This window comes from Micromesistius poutassou, assembly GCF_964030765.1.
Source record: "Micromesistius poutassou genome assembly, chromosome: 8".
NCBI classification, from domain to species: domain Eukaryota; kingdom Metazoa; phylum Chordata; class Actinopteri; order Gadiformes; family Gadidae; genus Micromesistius; species Micromesistius poutassou.
The window spans coordinates 11,521,037-11,538,486 of NC_140278.1; the positions used below are offsets into that span (position 1 = coordinate 11,521,037).

Consider the following 17,450-nt stretch of genomic DNA (forward strand, 5'->3'; position numbering starts at 1 on the left):
TGGGTGTCCTGCGCAGGGGATGCTGGGGGGTGCACCTCTGGTAGGGGTTTGGACCTTCCCTGCGCCCCCTGGATCACATTGGGGTTGGCGGTTGGTGGTTGTTCATTGTGTGTGTTATCTTACCGTGTGTGTGTTATCTTACCGTGTGAGGTGCAGTGTGTTCATGACCGTGAGTGAGTGTCAGTTGTGTTGGTCAGGTGTGCCGTGTTCTGTGTTCAAAATAAAGGCAACTACCCGAGTCGTGCGGTGTATGGGGCACGGGAGTTGTTAAACCGTTTAAACCTGGGCTCCTGTCTCATTCTTTCTGTGCGTCGCCACAAAACATTCAGAAATGATACAAATGACATCGAGGTCACTGTTTATTCTCTCGATCGCCCCCAACTTTCTTGTCAGTATTGCAACTTGCCGACGCGTCGTGTTCGCTTGCGACGACGTGCGCGACCGGCGCGCCAAACGGTCGCAGAATACGCATGGCCAGTAGCGGTTCTACATTGAATTGCGCCCCGGGCGAGACCCCCTCCGTGCGGGTGTGGGGGGGGGGGGGGGGGTGGTGAGTATGATCGATAATAGAAAATGCGCAGATCTTTAAAAAAAAAAAAAAAAAAAAACGCCACTGCGCATGGCAGCCATGATCCGTACACACATGCGTTGTCTGCAGCAAGTCAATGGGGTAAATTGAACAATTTACTTTTTCAGGTTGAATGCATTTTCCTTTTCCATATAGTCGATAGAAGTGGCAAAATACAGAAATATTGACAGTCAAATCACCCCACAGCACGTGGCTCACTTTGCCCCACAGCCATGATTTTAGAAAAAAAAACTGCCTAGTTTAACAATTCAGGCTAATCTTTAGCTAAATTATTCCCATGGTTTTATACCTTGGCAAATCACCAAAATGTATGACGTCTTTTTAGCAGTCTTTATACCTGATATTTTAAAAACTTACTTTGACAAGCAAAAAACATTTTTTTTTGCAAAATAAAACATAGGCCTACTTGCAACTTCCAAGCCCCGTCCTCTCAATTATATTAATCCTATTTGGTGTATGGCTTGATGCCCAATAGTCTACTGATTCCGCGTAAGCTTGGTTATCAAGCTGTCCAAGCGGGTCTTTATCTGGTGCGTAATAAACCTTGGAGTCGCCAGTGACGTGCGCAGCATTGCTGCAGGTGCTCCGGTGAGCATAAGAGTTTAACAGTCACGGCACAGCAACTCGATTTGAAGATGGATATTATCATACACAATATTTTACAAATAGTTGTGTTATGATCGATGTGTATAAACACTAACTTCGTGCCACAATGAACGATACGATAAGCACCTTTTCGAACCGCTCTTTTCACCACCACAACCAGTCCTGGAGCCAAAACAGGAACATTTCGAACTCGTTCAATTTCGTCTATTTTACTGAGACCACCATCCTACCCTCTTTAATCGGATTCCTCTGTACTACTGGGCTCATTGGCAACGTGCTCGTCTTAGTGACCATTCTTAGGTAAGTTCCCACGTTATTGATATAGTTTATATGAATGTCATTTTGATATTTACTTTGGGATAATAGCCATCATTCCACGAGCAAATTAACAACACAACATCAAATCTTCACCTGGCATAAGACAGTCTACTGATTTTCTTTAATTAAGTGTGAAATATGTAATGTAATGGAATGGAGTAATCATTCATTTCTGCGTGTCATGTGTCGGCAAAGCTTCACACATCCAAGGAATTTTAAATAAAAATGCAAACATAAGCAGCCTAAAGATATATATTGATATATGGATATATTTGTGTGTGTGTGTGTGTGTGTGTGTGTGTGTGTGTGTGTGTGTGTGTGTGTGTGTGTGTGTGTGTGTGTGTGTGTGTGTGTGTGTGATAGATAGATACACTACATTCAGCTACACACATACTACACACAGCTCTACACACAATGTAGCATGGTTATTAAAGCTGCGTTTTATAATATGGTGCTGAGATGTCAAACCTCCTTCTATAAAGTCATGGAGATTTCATGTTTCCAATGCTTGGCCCTATTGTGAGTACATGTTGGAGAGAAATGACACACTTATTCACACTCTTCTTATTATTAAGTAGTTGGCATTGCTTTCTCACTCTTCAGTTAGTTAAGCAATGGCTGTCTGCACAATGTTTCTGGTTGGCTGCCCCATCCGAGGGCACTGACCTATACACACTCGGAATTCACATATTGGAGACAGTGAACAATGATCAAAGGAGAATATTACAGCAACTTTAAAGGCATTCACTAGAGGATTTCACACTTCACGATACAAAGCTACACTATTAATTAACGCCAGCCGAGGCCATCATCAGGATGGTTAACTTAGGATCAGGGGCCCATCATATACGTTATCACTTACAAAATAAGGCTTATGACGAATAGTGGGATACAAACTTTGTTCTGTGGTGATCTTCTCACATGTCTGCACTTTGAGTCACACAGACGTCTGTGAGGCTGGAGTCCAATGGAAATAACGACAAAGATAATGTGTTCCATGAAAAAAACTGACTTGATTTGTCTTTCGACACATCAAGAAGCACAGATATCGTGTTTATCAGTTTAACTATGACAGTAGAAAAGGCCAACAATACAGCATCTTGCCTGACATCGCCAGAGCAATTAGCAAATGTAAATAAGTCTGGAACCTCCCAGGTAATTTCTGATCCCCAAGGGATATATCAATATGCACAGACAAAAATGTGTCTGGACGTGATTGGATGGACCAATCAAGGCAACGAAACATGACACTTGGAAGCATCTTGGTTGTTTATGAAAATGCCTCAATGGCGCTCACATAGGGCTCTCCTCTAGTAGCAATCACATCAAACCTGCCCCCTTTTAATTAACCGGTTGTGTGCTAGATATATATATATATATATATATATATTGGTTAGCTCCACTGGTCTGGTTACGTCACCCCTTGTATTCTTCTGATTGGTTGTAGTGTTATCCAATTGCGTGCAGTGATATTTTCAAATGCATGGTTGGTGCTGCCCCTCGAGTTGGGCTATTTTCATTACTCATTGCCAGACCCTACAGCTTTCTAGATGTTGGTCTGGATTTCCAGGCTATAATAAACCTAGATTACTGTGTGGAGGAAGACAACGTTCTACCCAGATGATTTGCATCCTATTTTACAGGATGCAAATCATCTGGGTAGAACGTTGTCTTCCTCCACACAGGCTTCACTGCCGCCTGTGATTTGATTCCCAATGAATAACAAAATAAATAATATCCTTAAACACAGCACTCTCCACTGAGCTTGGTGCCACAGGGGCTTGATGACCACATTTAAAATGGAACATCACAGTTTTAATGTATATAGAGGCGGATCCAGCATAGGAAACATCAGCTATTAGTGCATCCCCCACACATACATCTCTTCACTTGTGTGGTTAGTGTGGAAAGGTTCTGGTAAAAAAAATATTAACCCCTGCCTGGACCTTTTAATGATAGAATCCAAAGAAATCATCATAATTATCTTTGGATTAACAGCATTTAATTAATAGATGCTTACAAATGGGCAGAATGAAGAATGTCTATCTTAAATCAGCCTGTGAGGTTATTCCATAAAGGCTGTTCAGTTTAGCATTTTTCAAATGCCACATTTCTGGTGTGGCATTTTGCCACATCTGCTTAAAAGCTGCAGTGATAAAGGCAAGCTGTGGTCTCAGGGATAAGTGATCCAGGGTTTACTCACTTACCTTAGCTCAAGGTTAGTTACCACTCTGTCTCAACCTTCTGCACAGCAAACAAAAAATAAATAATAAGCATATTCAGAAATGATACAAATGGCGAAACCAGAGAGCCATGGTTTAGTCTTTTCTCCTTGTGTATCTGTAAATCAAGGCCCATCCTGGAATATTAAAAAGGCCAAATGGCTATTATACTTCTCGTGAAAGGCAGGCTGACCTCCTAAAGGGCTGGGCAGGGGACAGACTTGAGAGCAGAGAAGGTGTTTGCCTGTTTTTGATCCTACCTGCGGAATTATTCTGAGAATGCAGCCACTATTTGTTGCTGGTGGAATTGGTGCCCCTCTCCTGGAACCGTCACCTTATCGCGGTGGAGAGGTTTGCGTGTCCCTGTGAACTTGAGGGCTGTGTTGTCTGGAGCCATGTGCTCCTGGTAGGGTCTCCCATGGCAGAGTGGTCTCAGGTGAGGGGCCAGACTAAGAATGGTTCACAAAGACCCCAATGAACATTCAAGAAAGAGGAAGAGAGACCCTGCCCGGAGGAAGCCCGGGGCCCCCGTCTGGAGCCAGGCCCAGACGAAGGGCTCGCCGGTGAGTGCCTGGTGGCCGGGTTTGCCACGGAGCCCGGCCGGGCACAGCCCGAAAAAGCTACGTGGCACCCCCTCCCTCTTTGTCCTGTGGGCCCACCACCTGCAGGGAGACCCGCTGGGGTCGGGTGCACTGCCACATGGGTGGCAGTGAAAGTCGGGGGTCCCGACGGACCAGACCCGAGCAGCAGAAGCTGGCTCTGGGAACGTGGAACATCACCTCACTGTGGGGAAAGGAACCGGAGCTTGTGAGGGAGGTGGAGCGCTATCAGTTAGATCTGGTGGGGCTTACCTCTACGCACAGTCTCAGCTCTGGTACCATACTCCTGGATAGGGGTTGGACTCTATTCTTCTCTAGAGTTGCCCAGGGCGTGAGGCGCCGGGCGGGTGTGGGGATACTCATAAATCCCCGGCTGAGTGCCGCAGTGTTGGAGTTTACCCCGGTGGACGAGAGGGTCGCCTCCCTGCGCCTAAGGGTGGTGGGGGGGAAAACTCTGACTGTTGTTTGTGCGTATGCACTGAACAGCAGTTCAGAGTACTCTGCCTTCTTGGAGACCCTGAATGGAGTCCTGTATGGGGCTCCAGTAGGGGACTCCGTAGTTCTGCTGGGAGACTTGCTGGGAGACAACGCCCACGTGGGCAACGATGGAGACACCTGGAGAGCGTGGTGGGGAGGAACGGCCTCCCTGATCTAAACCTGAGTGGTCGTTTGTTACTGGACTTCTGTGCTAGTCATGGATTGTCCATAACGAACACCATGTTTGAACATAAGGGTGCTCATAAGTGTACCTGGTACCAGAGTACCCTAGGCCGAAGATCGATGATCGATTTTGTGATCGTGTCAGCTCATCTGAGGCCTTATGTTTTGGACACTCGGGTGAAGAGGGGCGGAACTGTCAACCGACCACCATCTGGTGGTGAGTTGGATCAGGGAATGGGGGAAGATTCTGGACAGACCTGGTAAGCCCAAACGGGTAGTGTGGGTGAATTGGGAACGTCTGGAGGAGGCCCCCGTCCTAGAGATCTTCAACTCACACCTCCGGCTGAGCTTTTCTAGCATCCCTGTGGAGGTTGGGGGCATTGAGCCGGAGTGGGCGGTGTTCAAAGCCTCCATTGCTGAAGCTGCGGCGGTGAGCTGTGGCCTCAGGGTCTTAGGTTCCTCAAGGGGCGGTAACCCTCGGACACCGTGGTGGACACCGGTGGTCAGGGAAGCCGTCCGACTGAAGAAGGAGGCCTTCCGGGGTATGTTATCCCGGAGGACTCCTGACGCAGTTGCAGGGTACCGGCGGGCTCGAAGGGCTGCAGCCGCTGCCGTGTCAGAGGCTAAGCAGCGGGTGTGGGAGAAGTTCGGAGAGGACATGGAGAAGGACTTTCGGTCGGCACCAAAGTGTTTCTGGAAGACCATCCGACACCTCAGAAGGGCGAAACGGGGAAACATCCAAGCTGTGTACAGTAAGGGTGGGACTCTGTTGACCTCGACTGAGGAGGTAGTCGAACGTTGGAAGGAACACTTTGAGGAACTCCTGAATCCGACTAACACGCCCTCTATGATAGAGGCAGAGCTTGAGGTTGATGGTGGTTCGTCGTCAATTTCCCTGGTGGAAGTCACTGAGGTAGTTAAACATCTCCGCAGTGGCAAAGCCCCAGGGATTGATGAGATCCAGCCAGAAATGCTAAAAGCTCTGGGTGTTGAGGGGCTGTCATGGTTGACACGCCTATTCAACATTGCGTGGGAGTCTGGTACAGTGCCAAATGAGTGGCAAACCAAAGTGGGGTGGTGGTTCCCCTGTTCAAAAAGGGGGACCAGAGAGTGTGTGCCAATTACCGGGGTATCACACTTCTCAGCCTCCCTGGGAAAGTCTACTCTAAGGTGCTGGAAAGGAGGGTTTGGCCGATTGTCGAACCTCAGATTGAAGAGGAACAATGCGGTTTCCGCCCTGGATGTGGAACTACGGACCAGCTCTTCACTCTCGCAAGGATCCTGGAGGGGGCCTGGGAGTATGCCCATCCGTTCTACATGTGTTTTGTGGATTTGGAGAAGGCATATGACTGGGTCCCCCGGGAGAAACTGTGGGAGGTGCTGCGGGAGTACGGGGTAAGGGGTTCACTCCTCAGGGCCATCCAATCTCTGTACTCCCAAAGCGAGAGCTGTGGCCACGTTCTCGGCAGCCAGTCAGTTCCGTTCCCGGTGGGTGTTGGCCTCCGCCAGGGCTGCGCTTTGTCACCAATCCTGTTTGTGATATTCATGGACAGGATATCAAGGCGTAGTCGTGGTGGGGAGGGGTTGCAGTTTGGCGATCTGGGGAGCTCAACACGGCTCTTTGCAGATGATGTGGTCCTGATGGCATCATCGGCCTGTGACCTTCAGCACTCACTCGATCGGCTGGCAGCCGAGTGTGAAGCGGCTGGGATGAGGATCAGCAGCACTAAATCTGAGGCCATGACTCTTAGCAGGAAACCGGTGGATTGCCTTCTCCGGGTAGGAAATGAGTCCTTAGCCCAGGTGAAGGAGTTCAAGTACCTCAGGGTCTTGTTCACGAGTGAGGGTACGATGGAGCGTGAGATTGGCCGGAGAATCGGAGCAGCGGGGTCGGTATTGCGTTCGCTTTACCGCACTGTTGTAACGAAAAGAGAGCTGAGCCGCAAGGCAAAGCTCTCGATCTACCGGTCGATCTTCGTTCCTATCCTCACCTATGGTCATGAGGGTTGTTTGATGACCGAAAGGACGAGATTGCGGATACAAGCGGCCGAGATGAGTTTTCTCAGGAGGGTGGCTGGCTTCTCCCTTAGGTATAGGGTGAGAAGTTCAGTCATCCGGGAGGAACTCGGATTAGAGCCGCTGCTCCTTTGCTTAGAAAGGAGTCAGTTGAGGTGGTTCGGGCATCTGGTGAGGATGCCCACTGGACGCCTCCCTTGGGAGGTGTTCCAGGCACGACCAGTGGGGAGGAGACCCCGGGGAAGACCCAGGACTAGGTGGAGAGATTATATCTCAACACTGGCCTGGGAACGCCTCGGGATCCCCCCGTCAGAGCTGGTCAATGTGGCCCGGGAAAGGGAAGTCTGGGGCCCCCTGCTTGAGCTGCTGCCCCCGCGACCCGACCCCGGATAAGCGGATGACGATGAGAGATGAGTGAGAGGGAATTGGTGCCCCAAATGTCTTCCATGATAGAATACCGTCCAGCTCCGACAGCATGCATACAGGCATATGACCGGTGGTCTTTCCAAGAGTTAGTTTCATAGCTGACAAGACGTATACAAACATACTTTTTGAAATGTTCCTGTCAAACGTGTAGTAGCTTCACCCCTCTATGTGATATGTGACGGTTATTTTACGTGTTTTAATCCTGTTGCCCATTACTTTAAACTTAAAAATCAAACAATGCATAATGTAACCTTTAGTTCATTGACAATTGTCCCTGTACTGTCCTCGCTGAGGTGTACTAATTCCAACTAGAAAGTAAGCTAAACTCTCTTCCAATCATGAACATGAAGAATGCTGTAGATTCCTTTTAGTAGATTTATTTTCAATCTTCACATTGTACTGACACAATAGGTGAAAGAGAGTGAAACTAGAAAACAAACAGCAAAGATATTGCATTTAGTTAAAACGATCTAGTTTCCATAAACAGCACTTTTAGCATAGTAATTACACATTCAGCTTACTGCTAACATCTCCTGAACCTATATTAGCATCCTCTGGTTCAAATTAGCTTCCATAGTTTTTAACATTGTCACTTAGATTTTAGCTTGATAACTTCGTTTTTACATCATGAACTGAATACTATTAATGAATTAAGTAAGTTTAAAGCAAAACAAAGGTGAGATACGTACAAGTGATGCCTCTGCTGGGAAACAACATATAAGAAGTGATTTCTGCCGTCTGCACTTTTAAAGAACCTGCTACTTCTAATGTTTTCCACATTCTAAACGTGAATCTAGACATTTCCTGCCTACTTCCTGTACAGCTGAAAGATACAAATGTCAAAATAAAAGTCTGGAAGAAACAGAAAATTACTAACAAAGTATCATAACTTAAATGAAATGCCTGAAGGGCAGAACAGTCCCTTTTTACTTACCATAACAAGAATAGTAAAGTCAGATTTCAGACAGTTAAAGTCAAAGATGAATCCTCTAAGGGGCTCCATTCAGCGTTACATAAAGGCAGGCCTGGAACCACCCCAATGTTATGTTCTGGTGGGCAGGGCGGTGAAGAAGACCGTGCCGGACGTGTACATCTGTAACCTGGCGGTGGCCGACGTGGTCCATGTAACCGTCATGCCCTTCCTCATCCACCAGTGGGCACGCGGTGGCCATTGGGTGTTTGGCAGCACGCTGTGCCGCATCATCACCTCCCTGGACAACTGCAACCAGGTGGCCTGTGCGGCAGTAATGACTGCCGTGAGTCTGGACAGGTGAGTCCTAGCCATCTGTAAAGTTTTAATAAGTGAAAGAAATATAAAGAAGAGAATATCTGGTTTGGGTGGACTGCCCCAGACTCTGTCAGAGCCTATTTTGATTTTGGACCGCTCCCGGCTTATTGCTGACCAATCAGGGCATTTCTTTCCTTATTGGTTTAGGGAACCCATCTCACCTGACAATCACAGGTGTGTGACTGCAACACTTTTCAATAGCAGAGAAACTCCTTTCTGTTCTTTCTCTTTAGAACTCTCGAATCGTACAGGCAGAAACTTTAAAGGAGCAAAAGTATAAAGTGAGAGAAAGGCTAAGACAGTCTTTGACCTCATTATATATTAACTTTGTTTCCTAAGAGACTCAACCTTGATTTAAGATTCTGAGCGAACAATTTACTTTCAAGCAAAAGACAAAAGAAAGTCCAGCACCACATGGACTGCAAGGGACTGTTTTGGAGTCCTTATTGATCCTACATATTGTGTATGTTTTAGGACGGGATTTATTGGAGTTGTGATGTCACTCATACAGACATCTGGATCTGCATTAATAGAACCTCAGCATAAATCCCCACACTGACAGCTTACAAGAGCAGTAAATGGCTTACCTTGTGCGTGGGGGACCATCAAATATGTTTTATCTATGCTACACCATGTGGAATAGAGAAAAGTTACACAGATGCCAACATGCCAGTAAGTATAGGTACTCATTGCAGGGCTACAGGCACTTCAGACCTGCTGGTTCTCACAATAAAAACACGAGTACCACAATGCACAACTGTAGGAATTAATTGTACCTGTCACCGACAGTTTTCTTCTAACCACTGGTTGTCATACTCTACACCAGCACAAAGTCAGCCCGATGTTGGAAAGCGTGTCACACTGTCCCGAAATTGACACCTGATGGACACACGATAAAGGAAATGTTCAAATTCGGCTCTGATCGTAAAAACATCCGGCCATTCGTGAGGGCATCTGAAGCCGTCGTATGACTGCCGGTGGAGTTTCTCGGGCTCCGGCAGCAACTTCGTGAGCGGTGCCAAAATCTTTGGCATGCCAAAGATTTGCCGAAGAACCTTGCGAAGGTTCATTTTCGTATTGAATTTGTGTGTCCATTTTGCCCTTCGTAAGGCCATTGTGATGGCATCTTTTCAAGTCGTGTCATGTTTGTGTGATCATCGGCGCCATCGCCTCACGAAAACAATGCGAAGGAAACAAGAAGCTGCCTGATTGTCTTAGGAAGGCACCACGACTACGTGAAGCCCTCGCAATGCCGTTGTGTAGCAGTCGTATTCGAGTTCGATGGCATCGAGATGGAACCACGGTGTCGGCGAAGACAGCCGAATTTGAGTAGCTCAAGCGTTTTCGATGTGTCATGGTAACGTGGACATATAAAAGGCCAGCCTCAGAGCATCTTCCTCAGTCAGTCCTGAGCAACTCTACAGAGCAGAGGCGTGTGTAGCCTAACTCTCAAAGCTTCAATCACAATTAATCACAATTAAGTTCCTAGTTATTTGGCCTATATCAAAATTATTATATAGATATTGTCTCGGCTATTTTGACCGTGGGTACAGCAGGCGAGGTCAGCTCGACTCGCTTCCAATAATTAAAAAAAACTTGCGACTTCAAAAAATGATTGCATTTATTTTACAATTAAAAATTAAGGAAATAATACTGGGAAACGAATAAACCATTATAAGCAACGAGTGAACTTAATAAGCGGTGTTAATACTTTTTTCAACTACCGCCTCTTTCCCTTGACGTTTAGTTTTCACCTGACAAACACACACCAGTTACCTGCGCGCAAAGCCCGCACACAGACCCTACAGATAGCAAAAAGCAAAGTAGTCTCAGCATAAACAGTAGGCTATTATATAATATTAGTCCTGCAACGGGTCGGGTAGGCCTACCCGCATAAAAGTTGCTAAAACAGGCGGATTGTAACGTCCGTTTTAGTCAACGATACGACACTTGACTCCCAGCTGCGAAGAGTCCTCGTCTGGTTCCAACAGCTGATCATTTGTCAGACGTGGAGCGGGGACTCCAGCGATGACACTGCGCTGCCCGAAGACTGCATAAATCGAGTGAAAGCCACCCAAAGGAGATCCTTTCGATGTTTTGGTGCGGATTTCATTTTGATCACGGATGACAGGTCAGATCTGGTGCTGAAATTTGCAGGTGCGGGTCTCAAAAAATGGATATGATTCATAAATAAACAAGTCAGACACCTTTAACAGAAAATCAATAGCCTCATTTGAACGGCTGCGACAAATATATTATATATAGATTATATAGATTATTTAGATATGATAGATGATATCTAAATATCAGATATAGATGATTATATGAAGGTGTTATACCAACGGGAGGTCACGTGACGCCTTCGTGACCTAGTTCAAACGCATCGTACCCTCAATACGACGTCGCGTGTGTGTGGTTCGGGTGCCATCGTTTGACCTTCTGTAGGCATTGTACTTGCTTCGGCTGTTGACCAAGTTCGGGGCCATCTTCGGGCGAAATTCAAAATTCCACATTCGTGTGTTTATCTGGTGTCAATTTCGGAACAGTGTGACACGGGCATAAAGAAAGTGACTGAGCTATGTTTTTTTGCTATATTTTCCAATGGTGGTGCAGCACTGCAGTGCCTTATTCATTTTCTTTCTGCAGATCACACCAATATACGGGCATTCTTCACACACTTTTCTGTGTGTGATACCACATTTTGCCTTGACTCATTCTTGACAAGAGGAAAGGGCAATCCTTTCTCCAGCTTTGTCAGAGGCAAAGAAACTCAGAGCACAATCCATTTTAGATTTGAAGTTATAATTATTAAAACATAAATCAATGTGTACAACACAATATGCTAGGCTGCAAATCTTGTCTTAGAGAATAAGCAAAGCATACAAATGAATCATGGTTACCTGTCTTGAAAGAGTTAGATGACATGCATAGCAGCCACATGCATTTCCTTTGGGATTAGGAACGCAGCTTATGTCTCAATCTTATCGTGTTAAGGAACTACTGTTGTACTGTTGTAAATACTGTTGTTCTTTATAATAAAGAGGGTGTGTGTATGTCTCTGCAACATTCTGAGTTTATACTGCTTTCATTTGGTGTGAGCTAGGTAAAGGTGACTTTCGGTCAAACCTTGTCAAAGACAACGAGGAAATGTGAAATCTGCAAAATGTTATGGTTTAGCATATTGGAAGTTATGGTTTACTAATGGTATAGTAAAGCTGACATCCTTAGTTCTTTCAAAAGTACATCTGAGCTCTAAAGTAATTAGTTAGTGATCAATTTTGTAGGCGAGAATCTGGCAGGCTGGTGGGAGTTCTCCATCGGTTCAGAGACTCATCTGTCCTGGGTCTGACAAATCATCAGATTAAATAAAAAATAGTACTGACATGCTCAACAAAGGCTTTGCTCACCATTAAATCACTCCCTTTGTTATTTCAGGCATATAGCTTATATTAAGCCTTAATCTTCCCTTGTGAGTCACTGTTTTTCTAAGTCTTATTTTTCTTCTCTCAGGTACTGTGCCGTTGTCCATCCATTTCGCTTGCTGGCTTTGAGGACCAAATCCAAGACCATGGGCCTCAACCTGCTGGTGTGGGGGGTCTCCCTGCTGCTGGTGGTGCCGGTCTGGGTCCACTCCAAGGTCATCCTCTTCCCTGACGGCCTGGAGAGCTGCAGCATTAACCTGGTCTCCCCCAGCGCTGTCCTCTGGTGAGATCAGGGAACCCTCTTTAACTCATGTTCCCAGGGCTGGCGCTAGCCATTTGGGTGCCCTAAGCACAAATGCATTGTGGTGCCCCCCCCCCCCCCCCCCCCCCGAAAATCATCAATCAAATCAATCAATTCAGTAATTGTCAGTACGTTTCTCTTTATTTCCAAAATAACTTCTCAACATTAATGTTTTGCAAAATGTAATGTGCAAATAAAGAGAAATTAAAATCTTGATAAAAGACTACACTAATTTTTATTAACAATAGCTCACAAACATTAACATAAGTCCTGAACTAGTAGTTGATGGTTGTTGGTCAGGGCTGGGTGCTGTTGCAGAGTCTGCAGAGATTGGTGGTTGATGATGTGTGCTTGAACTGCTGGTGGATGGTTGATCATCTAAATCTTCCTCCTGGTCTTGAGGAACTCCTTGCACATATCTAAGCATTGACCCTGCATTCAGAAATACAAGAAAAAATACTCAGGGATTGTACACTGAAATACAGTTTTGCACCTTGATTCAAAAACAATATTACATATTAATTACAGGTTTATGTAAGCCAATGTGTAAATCACTGATGCATGACAACATTTAAAACTATTTTACCTTTAAGACAATGATTGATGGCTCACAATATTAAAAAAATGTACATAATTTGAAAACTATGAATGTGAAAGGAGGGGGATCTACATAACTAAGATTTCTTTATTTTCTTTCAAATTGTAGTTTCACCTGCAGATGTCGCCCTGCAGATGCAAGGTTTCTCAGAATTCATGTTACCAGGAGCCATTCTCCATTCATCAACTCATTACTTTAAAGTATCATCTGTAGCATTACTTTTTCCACTACAGTACACAATTGCATACTCGTTGGTTCACAGTACACATGCATAACGTCATAACGTATGCTACATAACAAACGCCAAATAAACATTCTGAAATGCAGTAGACCTATATAAGTAAACTTGGCTAATACTTGGCTGACGACTTCTGATGGCTAAAAGAATATAGGAGCTAACGTTAGTTTGTTGACGTTAACGGTAACTTAACATTACCTGGCATGAGCATAGACATTCATACAAGGACTAAATTACAGAATTAGCCATTTTTATTCAAAACTTTGTCTTACCTGCGTGTGTACATCATCTCGCTGTCTCTTCTTTTTTCTCTTATCCGCCCCCGACTCTTGATGCCTTTTCGAGGCCATGTCCAAACACAGGTGTCTGCCAAACTTGAGAATGATCTAATCGAACATACCACTGGGATGTGGGGGAGGGGGGCACCAAGGGGAGAGAGAGAGGGCCGCACAGGAGACGCATCTTTTTCTCGAGCAAATGTTACTTTTGTATTGCTATTAACACGTTTTACACATGTTCATTTTAAATATATTGCGCTATTATGATTATTATTATGATGACGATTTTTTACGAGACAGATTTTTTTGGTGCCCCCCCAGACACTTGGTGCCCTACGCACAGTGCGTGTTCTGCGTGTGCGGAGCACCGGTACTGCATGTTCCCCTCTCCCAACATTTCATCTGTAACGGGGTGCTTTGATTGGGATTCAATATTGATTGTTGGGGTCACGTTTCGATTCAAAAATCTATTCTATACTCAAAATGATTCCAGATTCAAAGTTGATTCTCGATTCAGTACATAGGAGTGCTGATTCCCGGATCTACTCCAGTCCGCTCTGTGCTTATGGCGCAAATTCTGGCATGTAAGCAGAGATAATATCCGTCTCAGTTACATGGGTCTCCTGGCTACGTATCCCCTGTGTCCCCCCCCCCGTCCCGTCCCCCCCCCCGAAATACAAGCCTATGCGTGTGGGGGTGTGTGTGTGTGTGTGTGTGAATGACTGAAAGCAAGTACTTGGTTCCTTGTGTACTTTGTTTTCTGACACCCCTGGATGGTTCCTATGAGTGAAGGGCATAGGAGAGATGAGGGCACATTTGTACAATTTGTGATGCAAGGTAATTAAACACTTGGCTTACACACTGATGTGTAAGCCAAAGTCCTTCATAAGCCCAGAGAGCCAAAGAATATGGCTCTCCTTTATCACAACATCCAGCCAGAGTGCTGCTCAGAATGCTTACTTCATAAAATGCACAAGTTAATTTGAAAAACTAAAAAAGCGCAGTCAACTTGAAATGGATTTTCTCACAGCGCATTTCAAACACACATTTTATTTTAGCTATATGCTAGATTTGTCCATTGGGCAATGACAATGGCAATGACTGTAGAGATTATAATCTCTCTCTCTCTCTCTCTGTCTCTCTGTCTCTCTGTATCGCTGTCTCTCTGTCTCTCTCTACCGCACAGGTACACTCTTTATCAGACCATTACGTCGTTCTTTCTGCCTCTGCCCCTCATTCTGACCTGCTACATCCTCATCGTGGTTCACACCTGGAGGATGTACATGAAGAACAAGCAGGCCCAGCGGTGAGCCAGCTTCAGCTCTTTACAGGCGTGTGAAGAAAGCCCTAGCCTGTTGAAAGTGATGCTGCTCCTGCTGCTGCTGCATCACTTTCAAAGTGGGCATGGTCGACACATTGCTTCTTTTAAAAGTTGTAAGATGAAGCATTACACCCACATGCTAGCTAGATGAAGTGTTTTTTACATCAATTGATTCATGAGGATTTTTTTGGTGATTCAGGCCATTCATGAATTTGTGTTTCAAAGATGAATGTTAGCTTGTAATGTAGAAGTTTGGGAACCGCCCTGGTCTGACTCTAGACAAACGCTGGTCATTTTACTTTTAAAAAGTATTTTTTCAAACAAAAGTAAACCCCTGTTTCAGTACAGAACTAGACACCTTACTTCCACCCAGCAGATTGAATAAACAATGATAGAAACCACAGACACATTGGGTTTCATAGGATCAGGGCAGTGTGTCCAACGTTGTCCAAACAAACGTCACACTCACTCTAGCACGGACACGCTATCTCATATATATTTAACAGGAAACAGCAGCAGTCCCCATGTATTTCACAGAGAACCGTACCCTGTTTTAACACCTTTATACATTTTACAGCTACAGCACCAACCTGCCCCGCGCTCGGGCCATCCGCCTGACGAAGATGGTGCTGGTTCTGGTGGGGGTGTTCCTGCTGAGCGTGGGGCCCTACCACATCCTGCAGCTGGTCAACCTGACGGTGCGAAGGCCCTCCCTGGCCTATCACACCTGCTACTACCTGTCCGTGTGTCTGAGCTACGCCGCCAGCAGCATCAACCCCTTCATCTACATCCTGCTCAGCGGACACTTCCGGCGCCGGCTGACCAGGCCTCGCATCCCCGGGGGGCCCAGCGCTGCCGAGAGAGAGCGTACGCCGCACGCCCACACACCGCACTCCAGCTACGCATGAACCCCCCCCCCCCATATATATATATATATATATATATATATATATATATATATATATATATATATATAAAATAAATGTTATAGCAAGAAAATATTACAAAAATACTTTATGTGGAGGTTACATTTGTTAATTTGGCTTTATAACTTTAACAGGTTGTAAAGACACCACAAATAGTCTACTTATTTTCGTTTGTAAATAGTTTTTAGTTACAACTTTTGAAATGTACCATGAAAGGCTGTTATTATTTGTTGAATGTATCTCATGGTGTTATGGGGCCCCCTAGAGTCAAATTGTAAACATTGCAAGAAATTGTAAACATTGCAAGAAATCAATCAGTGTTACAGTGCTTATAAATACGTGTATTATTAATTATTCTGAATAATTTATTATTCAATTTATCCTTAATTATCATTCATCAAATGCAAATTTCTTTGTTGATACTTAAACTTTTCTTCTGCAGATGAATGAAGCTGACCCAGAAAATCTCCAATATATATTATATATTCCAATCAACGGGTCAATTGGTTCAGAGATTTATTGTTTTCCTGGTAACCAAGCACCCGTCTAGACTGGCTGCTGGCCAGTGTTTCCGTCATCTTCTCTCAAGGGCAGTGGCCCAGAGCAAATCATGTAATCAATATCAAGGCAGCCAGACCAGACATGTTGTGAGCGATGCCTAAGGTCAGGAATTCGGGGGGGACCCCCCCGCCCCCCAGACTCAGTGATCAATATGTCTCAATGTCAACACGATGCAGCAGTGACATCGGGCTTTCTATTTGTTTGCCCGCAGCCACTCAACAATACACCCAGAGCATATTAATAATGTTTCCCTTTGTGGGTAGTATAATTTCATTGTGATCATTTTGTATTGTTGTTATTAGGTATTAACAGAGTAAAGAGTACAATTGTTAATATGTTATTATTATTGTTATTTGTTCTGATCAATATTGCCATATCTTTGTATCACTAACAACTAACTAACTAGAAAATGCATTTCCTGCAGAAAATGTGGTGAGTACTGTAGTGCAATGTGAGGTTGAAAGTACTGTATATAACAATCATATTTCCAATCGATGAATCATCTTAGCAACAATGTAACAAGACATAACCTTAACCTAAACGATTTAAGCTTGACATTGTGTTTCTAAGTTAAATATTAGGTTCCGCAACATCCGAAAGGGTTAGCTTTTGTGAAAGCCACAAGCTTTGCAAATGGCGCGTTCAGATCACTGGGAATTATGGGGAAAACATTTTCGCGACGTCTGAAAGTTCTCATGACCGACACCTCAGGACGCTCTGATGATTCTACTTCCTTTCGGCAACTGGGGCCAGATTTTGATAACAGATGCCGCCTTCAAAATGCTCAGAGTTTCCGGGAGTATCGGAGGTTCGGACCTTGAGCTTGGAGGAAAGTGCTTTGAACACTGTTGGGTCTGAGTTTTTACTCAGAGTTTCGTGCGGAAGTAAAGCTACACTGTCCTTAAATTGATAGACTAAAGTGAAGCACTAAGTGGCGAACTTAGCACCCATTCTAACATTTGCATTCCGATACATTATAGCTTACAATCATCATCATTCATCACCTGATAAATTCTCGCTCATGTTCAACCATCATTGAAGAGGGAAAATATGGTGTTGGTATTTTTCTGGACCTATCAAA

At 44.9% G+C, this 17,450-nt stretch overlaps 1 protein-coding gene across 1 annotated transcript; it reads left to right on the forward strand.

The window, feature by feature from the left end:
- Positions 1–1,301: 1,301 nt before the first annotated feature.
- On the forward strand, positions 1,302–15,790 carry mchr2a (melanin concentrating hormone receptor 2a; the record flags this gene model as incomplete). The annotated part of the gene is made up of 5 exons (XM_084471914.1): positions 1,302–1,495; positions 8,497–8,706; positions 12,235–12,429; positions 14,748–14,867; positions 15,460–15,790. 5 exons carry the CDS (start codon positions 1,302–1,304, stop codon positions 15,788–15,790), a joined length of 1,050 nt encoding a protein of 349 aa, XP_084328040.1.
- Positions 15,791–17,450: the final 1,660 nt, after the last annotated feature.